The sequence below is a fragment of the Pestalotiopsis fici genome (assembly GCF_000516985.1).
Source record: "Pestalotiopsis fici W106-1 unplaced genomic scaffold PFICI_Scf_3, whole genome shotgun sequence".
Taxonomy (NCBI): Eukaryota; Fungi; Ascomycota; class Sordariomycetes; order Amphisphaeriales; family Sporocadaceae; genus Pestalotiopsis; species Pestalotiopsis fici.
Window position 1 is genome coordinate 4,298,896 of NW_006917093.1, and position 8,878 is coordinate 4,307,773.

The 8,878-nt window shown below is 49.2% G+C and overlaps 5 protein-coding genes across 5 annotated transcripts; 3 read left to right on the forward strand and 2 right to left on the reverse strand.

Moving 5' to 3' along the window:
* Positions 1-22: 22 nt before the first annotated feature.
* PFICI_05444 (uncharacterized protein) lies at positions 23-705 on the reverse strand (the record flags this gene model as incomplete). Its single annotated transcript, XM_007834025.1, has 2 exons — positions 23-391; positions 439-705. The coding sequence occupies 2 exons, from the start codon at positions 703-705 to the stop codon at positions 23-25; spliced, it is 636 nt and encodes a 211-aa protein (XP_007832216.1).
* A 1,092-nt stretch (positions 706-1,797) lies between these two features.
* PFICI_05445 (uncharacterized protein) lies at positions 1,798-2,496 on the forward strand (the record flags this gene model as incomplete). The annotated part of the gene is made up of 1 exon (XM_007834026.1): positions 1,798-2,496. The coding sequence occupies one exon, from the start codon at positions 1,798-1,800 to the stop codon at positions 2,494-2,496; it is 699 nt and encodes a 232-aa protein (XP_007832217.1).
* Positions 2,497-2,916: 420 nt separating this feature from the next.
* PFICI_05446 (uncharacterized protein) lies at positions 2,917-3,192 on the forward strand (the record flags this gene model as incomplete). The annotated part of the gene is made up of 1 exon (XM_007834027.1): positions 2,917-3,192. One exon carries the CDS (start codon positions 2,917-2,919, stop codon positions 3,190-3,192), a length of 276 nt encoding a protein of 91 aa, XP_007832218.1.
* Positions 3,193-4,353: 1,161 nt separating this feature from the next.
* PFICI_05447 (uncharacterized protein) lies at positions 4,354-6,538 on the forward strand (the record flags this gene model as incomplete). Its single annotated transcript, XM_007834028.1, has 9 exons — positions 4,354-4,491; positions 4,543-4,568; positions 4,630-4,665; positions 4,719-4,782; positions 4,837-5,120; positions 5,171-5,499; positions 5,568-5,802; positions 5,858-5,923; positions 5,980-6,538. The coding sequence occupies 9 exons, from the start codon at positions 4,354-4,356 to the stop codon at positions 6,536-6,538; spliced, it is 1,737 nt and encodes a 578-aa protein (XP_007832219.1).
* A 310-nt stretch (positions 6,539-6,848) lies between these two features.
* PFICI_05448 (glutathione-dependent formaldehyde-activating enzyme) lies at positions 6,849-7,590 on the reverse strand (the record flags this gene model as incomplete). Its single annotated transcript, XM_007834029.1, has 2 exons — positions 6,849-7,271; positions 7,444-7,590. The coding sequence occupies 2 exons, from the start codon at positions 7,588-7,590 to the stop codon at positions 6,849-6,851; spliced, it is 570 nt and encodes a 189-aa protein (XP_007832220.1).
* Between the last annotated feature and the right edge of the window lie 1,288 nt (positions 7,591-8,878).

Genomic DNA, 8,878 nt, shown 5'->3' on the forward strand with positions numbered 1-8,878 from the left:
TTTCTCTTTCTCTTTCTCTTTTTTAAAGAAAAGAAAAAGTATATAAAATACCTGCAAATCTAGGGAATGCTACGAACTTTGTGTGTTCCCGAGGGATACCATTTCTCTGCGTCGATTGCCGGCAGGCTTGAGCGATAATGGCATTGGATGGCTTGTTGTCGGGGGTCTGAAAATCAATGTAGGTGTATGGCACCCACTTGCCGCGAACATCCAGCCAATCCAATATAACGGCATCTTGCGACTTATCCAGTCGTGCTCTGACACAGGCTGTTTTTCCAGCCTTTCTCGATTCGTGGGGAGTGTATCGCTCCCGCAGGCCGAGGTAGGTCAGCAGCTCGGCAAGATAGTCAGTCTCAAAAAGAGACCGAGCACGATTAGGGTCAGGCAAGTCCTTTGAGAATTAGCAGGCGAGAATATCAAATCGTTTCGGTTTCTTACCTTCTTGAAAATGCCGACCGCAACATAGATCTCGGTGATCTTTGGCCAATCCATCTTGGGCTCCGTGATCTTGTCGCCTCCAGTCCAGGCGTCGAAGATCAGCTCGTCGACAACCTCCTCAAGCTTTCGGAGGGAGATTGGCCCCATGTTCTGCATGTGGTGCCTGCCCCAAGTCGTGAGGTAGTCGCGCATCTGGCGCCTGGTGTGGGTGGTAAGGTCTGTGAATCGCATGGGCACTGCGCCACTGAGTGCATATACGTTCTCCATTGTTGCTGATATGGTAGTTGTATCGGCCGGAGGAGGTGAGGCGGCAGGCGGTCCACACGATGTTTCTCTGATGCTTGTCGTTCCTTTGATGGTTGTTGAGCGTATTCTGGAAATGAATATCTCTAGGTCGAGGACGCAGTCGAAAAAGTCGTGAGCGTGCTTGGAGTGATTCTGGAATCTTTGTGGTGCCGTTTGTGCGTTTGTAATGATCAGATCGCAGTGTTGGCCGGTTGGCCACGCGGAATTTTAAAGGCGATTGAATGGTATAACAATGGGATACCGTGGCCGGGGTATTGTGAGAACAATCAACAAACATATCAATTCATTGTGATTTATACTCTTATTGTTTGCAGCGGAGTCGCGATGGATACCATGGCATTAATCAGTTTATAGAAGGTATCGTAGTTATGGTAATGGGGCCAAGTCATGAGTTCGGCATCTTGGATGGCATAATGCTGTATTTCCTGACGACATTGACTCAATATTAACACTCTTCTGCACTTGTGCTCATATAGAATATTGCTTCAACTCGATGGCGTTTGCTTCTGCATGCTGAATAAGGCTTTCGGCCAACGCAATAGTAATGTGAGTGGACCATCGTTTCGTAAATATGCTAGGTACGATACTGTGTATGATACTCGTTTGTACGTTCCCTTTTGTCAAAAAAAAAACCTCTATGTTTTCGGTCTTTCCTGTTCCGGTTCCAACAATCCAAGACCATTTTTGCGTCCTATGCGTCCCCAAAAGTCCCTGTAGTCTCGATTGAGCATTTCACAAGCTTCTATTTCTGTTCTTTCCTATTCTTCCAATAGAACTTCAACAACACACCCGACCTCGGGGGTTACAAAAAGTGAAAGCAACACTTTTTCAATCACCCAAACAGGATCCCCAAACACCCACTATCCGTCATCCACCAACATCTCACATCTGTTCAATATTCTTGAAGAACTCTGGCGCGCCCTCAATCAGACCCTTCTATCTCACCCAACGGCGATACGCCAATCTCCGAACGCCAATTCAACTATGTGAGTTCCCCAGATGACGCCTAATCACGTTGGGAAGCTAATAATTTGTCACAAGTGCACTGTCATCATGCCAGTCCTAGTTAGTCGCGTCGAGGATCTCGACGATGGCCAAATGGCCACGATCAAGAGCATTTGGGAGACTATCAAGCAGCTAGCACCACGATCCGCCCGCAAGACCTACAATGCCTACACAGACGACGACTTTACCGAGTTCGTAACTTCAATCTTTCAAGATGACTGGAATACCTCGCGACGCCCTATCCAAGCGGCCTGGAAGCCCAAGAAGCAGGACATGAACGCCATCACCGTCGGAGTGTGGAACAAGGATGTCGTCAAGAAGGCGGATGGAGCCACAACAATACCAGCTGGCAAAAGAAAGGGCGCAGAAGCACTATGCCGCCCAGAGGTCGTCGGCGATACCGTCGTCTTCAAGATTGTGGATAAGCATGGTGCAATGCATACCTTTAAGGATGTAACCTGGGATAATGGCGACCGCTTGACCGGGGAAACCAAGGCGCGAGTCTGCATGCATTACGATCGCAACGAGTTCTCCCATGTCATGGCATTCAATCTTCAGGCGGCAAGAACTCACATCCAGCACTATCTCTGGACGCCGAACGATCGAATGGCAGTTCGTGCTGCAGATCCGTTACCTGAATTCAAGGAAACGAACTTGTGCTTGCCACTTTGGAGATCAATGTACCAGGACGCTCGTGTCGTCCGTAAGGAGATGAAGAAGATGTCGCAGAGGAGAAACTACCTTTAATTTCGAAAGGGAAGATGTTGCGCAGAATGCACATAGGTACAGCGATTGGGGCGATATGGGAGGCGACTCTAGTGATGTGTATCTAAGGAATGCATTATGGAGCAAGTCACATGGACCACGACGTCTTTTCGGAGGGCGGTACTACAAAATTCTCGCGTCACAGTTCTCTTGAATTGAAGAGAAGAGCCGCATGGAAAGACTCAACGGGATGGATGATACTATAAAGGCAGCCTCCTATAATTTCGGGAGTTTCAAAGGGGCTGTGTCATGTTGATGCCCAAGTCTAACCTAGTCAATACATACAACTTGGTATGGAGAAAATCAGATTATAGATTTCAAGTTCAGTGACAAATAAATTTAATCGTGATTGTAATCCTGCCCCATCGCGTGATTTCCCTCGCCAGCGCATCGTCCGCCATCATGAGTGACAGTGACGACCCCTTCGCCACCATCCGAGGACGAGTCGCTGGAACTGGCGATCCCCCCAGGCATCTGCTGCCGCGGGACCAGCCAGTCCCCGCGCAGAGAATTTCTGCATATATTGCTTGCGCACTCCCAAGAAGGATTACCTGCAGGACCTCACGGGCTGGGTTCGCCGGGGTGACCGCCCCGAGAAGTTCGAGATCAAGTATGTTCTCGAGAGGAACACTTTGTGCAAGCGGTGCAAGAAGAGAAAGGACCACTGCGAGACTGTAAGTTCCCCTGTTCCCAGAGGGTCGCGTTTCGCCATGTTGACGCCAGCTAGGCTCCTGGTATCATGACTGGAGACGCCATGGACTTGATCGTCCTCCTCGACTACGGACGCACCTTCTGGCGTCACGTTGCCTCAGAGGATGTCGCCGCCCGTCTCGAGCCCCGCGCTTTCGACGCCAATGGAGACGCCGTCGAGTTCTAGAGCACCCCGACTGTCGCCACCGTTGCGGCCGCGATGTGTGAGCTTATCCACGCATTTGACTCAGCCGAGGGCGCCTGCCGCAGAGAGCACGGCTTGACGGGACCCAAGAAGAAGCGCGATGTAAGTTTCTCGCCAGGGTCACGCCTAGTCTTGATTTTGCGTCTCGATTATACTCGTCGCTTTTTTTCCTGACGACGGTCCCATCTTTCCGTCCGGTTTGGAGTCATGGCAAACCATGGTTCTGATTACTGCGTAGTCAGCAGCCAGTTGGACAAAGCGTGAGGAAGACTCGGGCTTAGGAATAAACTTCATGCTATCACCAGAGGAAGAAAACGAGACCCCCGTTGTACCCAACGGCCATCTACATTGATACTATGGCATTATCGTGATAGAGGCTCAAGTTTTGATTCCGAGAGAGATGAAAAGGATTGGTTGGATAGAAGTTGACGTTCATAAACCGCGGCAGGTTTGTCTAGATCTTGACAATTGGCAAACCGGCATATTGGTATAAACAGGGCCAGTCGCTCAACGTACAAGTAAGGTAATTACAGTGCTGGACCTCTGTATCTATGAAATCTCTACGTGACGTGGCGCAAATGATTGTTCCTGTATTGTCTTGGCAGAGAAATGTCAGTGATCAGTCAGCCAAAGGTAACACGAAATAAGCGAGGTCTGGGATGGCGAGGAACTGCCGCAGCGACCCCGCATAACTACCAAGGCATCACTTGGGGATCACAAACAATAGAGCAGCATAGATACCACAGATGGAGTATAGCGTGCTCTGGGGTGCATACCGACCCTTGTAAGCTGCCCCAGCAGTGGTTTCCCGAGACTGCGGAGTAACACTTCCAGGCATTGCTCTCTGACCTGGGGGAGGAAAATCCCAAAGACAATCGGTGTGGCCTATCTATCTTGTATTCTCATCCCCCCTAAACGTGCCCGGCTACGACGACGATACGACCATGGCGAACGAGACTGCGAAGGAAGGCCCTGGGCCTGAGGAAAAGTCTCAACACCACCATGAAGAAAAGAACATTTTGACTCTTAGAGAAGAAGCCCAACAAGATGCAATACATATTGACCTCAGTTGGCGGTCGTGGGTGCGTTGAGACATTTGAATGTGGATTATCGCCAGCTAACGATTCACACAGGTCGTTGTATTCATCACTTGCTTTGCGTATGAGCCATTCCAAATTACCATTTGGCCGTGAAATACATGATTAACTCGATGAAACCAGTATCATGTCTCAAGTCTTTGTTGTAGTTGCTGCTGGGTAGGTATACATTTCGTTGTCCTTGGTACTGTTTCTGACAAGCGCTGTTGCAGATCCGTGATAGCATTCATCATTCGCGATGTAGGCAGTCCCTCACTCTCAGGTTGGATCATTCAAGTAAGTATTTCCAAGGGAAATATCTATGCACTCACCTTGTAACGACAAGTCCAGGGCCCGCTGCTTATGCAAAGCGTTCTGTCCCCTATCGTCGGAAGACTGTCGGATGTGCTCAGCAGAAAGTATCTGGCGGCGTTGCCACCTTTAATCGCATTCGCAGGGGCCGTGATATCGGCCAAGGCAACATCCATGAGCATGCTCATTGGCGGTGGCATACTCATCGGGACCACCTTGTCAACAATCGCTGTTGTCCAGGCCATTCCCTCGGAGATTCTCCCGTTGAAATATCGAGCCCTGGCCAATGGTTTCGCATACTTGGGAGGTGCCGTGGGCGGACTGTAGGTACTGTGGTCGCATTTAACTTCAACTCGGCTGACAAAATCTACAGTCTAGGCAGTCTTGTATCTGGTGCCTTGACCAACATTGATGCCGGAGGATGGCGATATATCTTTTGGCTTCAAGCTGCTTTCCATCTAGTGTCTTCATTGGGCCTATTCTGCTTCTATTGGCCCCAGGAACACATTGAATACCCCAAAATGTCCGTGAAAGGATACATTTGGGCCTGTGATCCCATAGGATCATTCTTGTTCATTTGCTCGGCCACTTTGATGCTTCTTGCATTGGACTGGGCTGCAGGAGCCTATTCTTGGTCAAGCGCAACGGTAGTTGCACCACTGACGATTGGGATAGTACTGCTAGTCTTGTTCCTACTTTACGGTATGTTTCACAACTGTATGGATTTCCCATGAACAGCGATGAACTGATCACGAGTCTCCAATATCCAGAATGGAAAGGTCGAGCGGATGGTCTGATCGCTCACGTATTCTTCCAAGACAACTTGAACTTCTTTCTGAGCGTCTTTGCTTTTGCTGTAGAAGGGTGGATCTTTTATAGTGCTTTCAACTCCATCACCCCACAACTCGTTCTGAATCTGGGGTTTGAGGACAACGCGTGGAGTATTTCTGTACGACAGCTTTCGACGCAATTACCTACACTTCTCACCAGCATTCCAATTACCTTGTGAGTTCATTCAAAAAACATGGCCCATGAGCAGCTTTAACTAGTTTACTACTAGATATGCCACAAAGTTCAAGGATTTGAAATCCCCGCTCTTGGTCACTTTCACCCTCTTCCTCGCAGTGTAAGTCGAGCCCTGGTCCACGATATCTTGACTGCAGTTAATGTTTTATGCTCAAGAACGATATCCTATGCTGCCATTGAACCATCATGGAACCGCGCCCAGATAGCCTTGAACGTTCTCGCTGGTATGGGCCAGTCTGGGCCATTAACCCTGCTAGTCGCCTGCGTGCAATTCACTGCGTCACACGCCTACCTCTCGACGGCGACAGGCCTGGCATTCTCTGCGCGGGCAATTGGTGGAGCCTTTGGATCGGCTGTCCTCAATGCCATCATCAATGGACGGCTAAGCACTCACTACGCATCTGCCGTTGCCGATGCCGCCACGGGGGCCGGTCTCCCAGAAAGCTCTGTCGGCCAACTCTTGGATTCGCTTGACGCGGGACAAATTGACATTAGTGTTCCAGGAGCAACGTCAGCCGTGTGGTCGGCGGCCATTGATGCGCGACATTGGGAGTATGCCCATGCGTACCGTCTCGCGTGGGCCAGTATCATACCTTTTGTCGTGCTGGCGATTGTCGCCGTGGCTTGCCTACGCGGGGTCAAAGACCTCATGACGGACAAGGTCGAAGCTCCCATCGAACCGATCAGGAAGGAAGAGAAGACGCAGAAAGTTTGATATCGAAACATCATCTCTACAAACTTATAAGAGGTTGGAGAGTTGAAAAATTAAGAAGCAGCTCGGAATGGAAACCGGCCATTACTGTTGTTGATGAAAGGGTTCGGAGAGCACAAAGAAGGGTACCATGTCGAATGCCTTCATACCGACTCTCGCAGTGTTTGAAATTCAACGGAGAATACACATTAGATTAGTAGACGTTATAGCACTTTTTCACTTGAATCCAGTCAGTCATGATATTAAAGTCAAATTGCTCATTTCTTTTTTATTTTCACTAGTCAGGCTATAACACCACTTTTTGTGGCTACAATTAAGCTGAGAGCTTGCCCGACTTCTTGGCATTATAAGTCGCGAGGGCATCCATGAGAGGTGGGCTCAGAGCATCATACGTCGAAAGTCCGAGCTTGTTCAACTTCTCTCTGACCTCGGGGGCCTTGTCGGGCGAGAAGCCCTGCTCGATAATGGAGCTCACAAAGGCCGCAAACTGAGGCTCTTGCCACCCCTTGCTATCGCTCAGCTCGACGTGCACAAAGTCGAGACCCTTGAAGGCGTGGTCCGTGACGATGCGGCCAAAGAGGTGGACGCCGCACTGCGAGCACGCGTGGCGCTGGATGGCGGCGCTCTCGTCGACGATCTTGAGCTTGTTTCCGTTTGCTGTCACCTTGAGGTTGTCTGTCGGTACAACGGCGACGATGGAGAATAGAGCACCGGATGGCTTCCAGCATTTCGAGCACTGTGTTCTTCCCGTTAGTGCTTGCTCTGGAATAATCGCAAATAAAGTGAGGTTGTGCTCTCTCCACTTGAATACCCGAGGAGGCCTTGCACCAAGTGAAGCAATCTCTTTTCTTTTTTCTTTTTTCCCGCCGCCCACTGATAGGCCTTGTCAAATATGGAGTTTGACTTACACCACACGCATGGTTGTGCAAAACGTTTCCCTTGATCTCAACCTCGACCTTGTCGCTTGCACAGTGGCAGTAGAGCTTGCCTCCGGCAAAGTTGGGATCGCCGGCCTGGAGGCCGTTGTCAATAGAAGGGTGCAGAGAGTATGACATTTTGTGGTTGAGTTTTGCTTGAAATTATGATAATTGCAAAAAGAAATGATACTGTAAAGTTTCTCGGTGCAGAAGGAACAATGATCTCATCACGAATGATGCAACATACTTATAATAATAAGGTATCATGGAATACTTACCTAATCGGATGTCCCCCCAATTGCCGGGATACCGGCCGAGATGATTAAGGAAAAAACTCGGAGTGTCTCGGCAATTCCGTCGAGACCCTGAGAACAATCGTCTCGTCGCCGCTGACTCACAAGTGGGTTTTGGGACTACAAGTCTTTTGAGTCTCCAATTGGAGTTCTTGACTCTCGAGTCTCCAAGAAACCCCCCCTTGTTGACGGTCTCTGATTGCGTGCGCGAGATGCCATCATTTCTCCGTCTCACGCCATCTCAACTTTCCGAACATGTCGGCATGTTGTTCTTGGCCGCATCTTTCTTAGCCGGGTCTTTTACCCGTGCTCCTCGATACGATCGCCCAGACGCCACTATTAGAGTGGCCCCAGGGAGACTTGAAATCGGTAGTTTACACCGATCACGTGAGATACCGTAATTTTACCCGATTCGGCGAAGAGACCCGGTCAGCTAGAGTAAATATAACGAGACATGGTCTTAGGAGTTGGTAAATTAGAAAAAGTGGAAGAAAAAAGGTTTAAAGGGCACTTTGTAACTTTTGACAAGTGTTTGAGTTGCAAACCGTCTGCATCCGCATGCCTCCTACCTTCTTGTAAGCACCCCAAGCGGTAGCGAAATCGCGCCGTTGCCCGTTGGGATGGGCGGTCTTTACGTACGGAATAGTCGAGGAAAATTGACAAGATGGTTCTGGCACATCAAATGCCACCCCCTTGGATACGCAGCACGGGTTATATAGGTGTATATATCAAGTCGGGTTGCCATCAAGGTGCCATCAAGGTTGCGAAGCAATCCTGAAGCCAGCCTATCGATGGAAGTAAATGGCAGAATATACACCCAAACCTTGATAAGACGATTTCAGTGTGCTAACGATACCACTTTACAGCGATCCGATCGCTTGTCAACGAAAATTTGTTAGGGAGTTAACGATATTCACCCCTATATATAGCGTATACACCTTAAACTAGATAAGACGATATTCATTTCCAAGGGTTTTTATCGCTATAACATAGATAACGTTATAAAATAAATAGAGCTTTTAGTAAAGCGCCAGAATTCTTGGGCTCTAATTAGCCAACTGGCCACCTACCAGCTGGAGGTCCAAAAGGAGGAGGCCCCTATAAGCCCTAGAAACTACGATACACCTTATAAG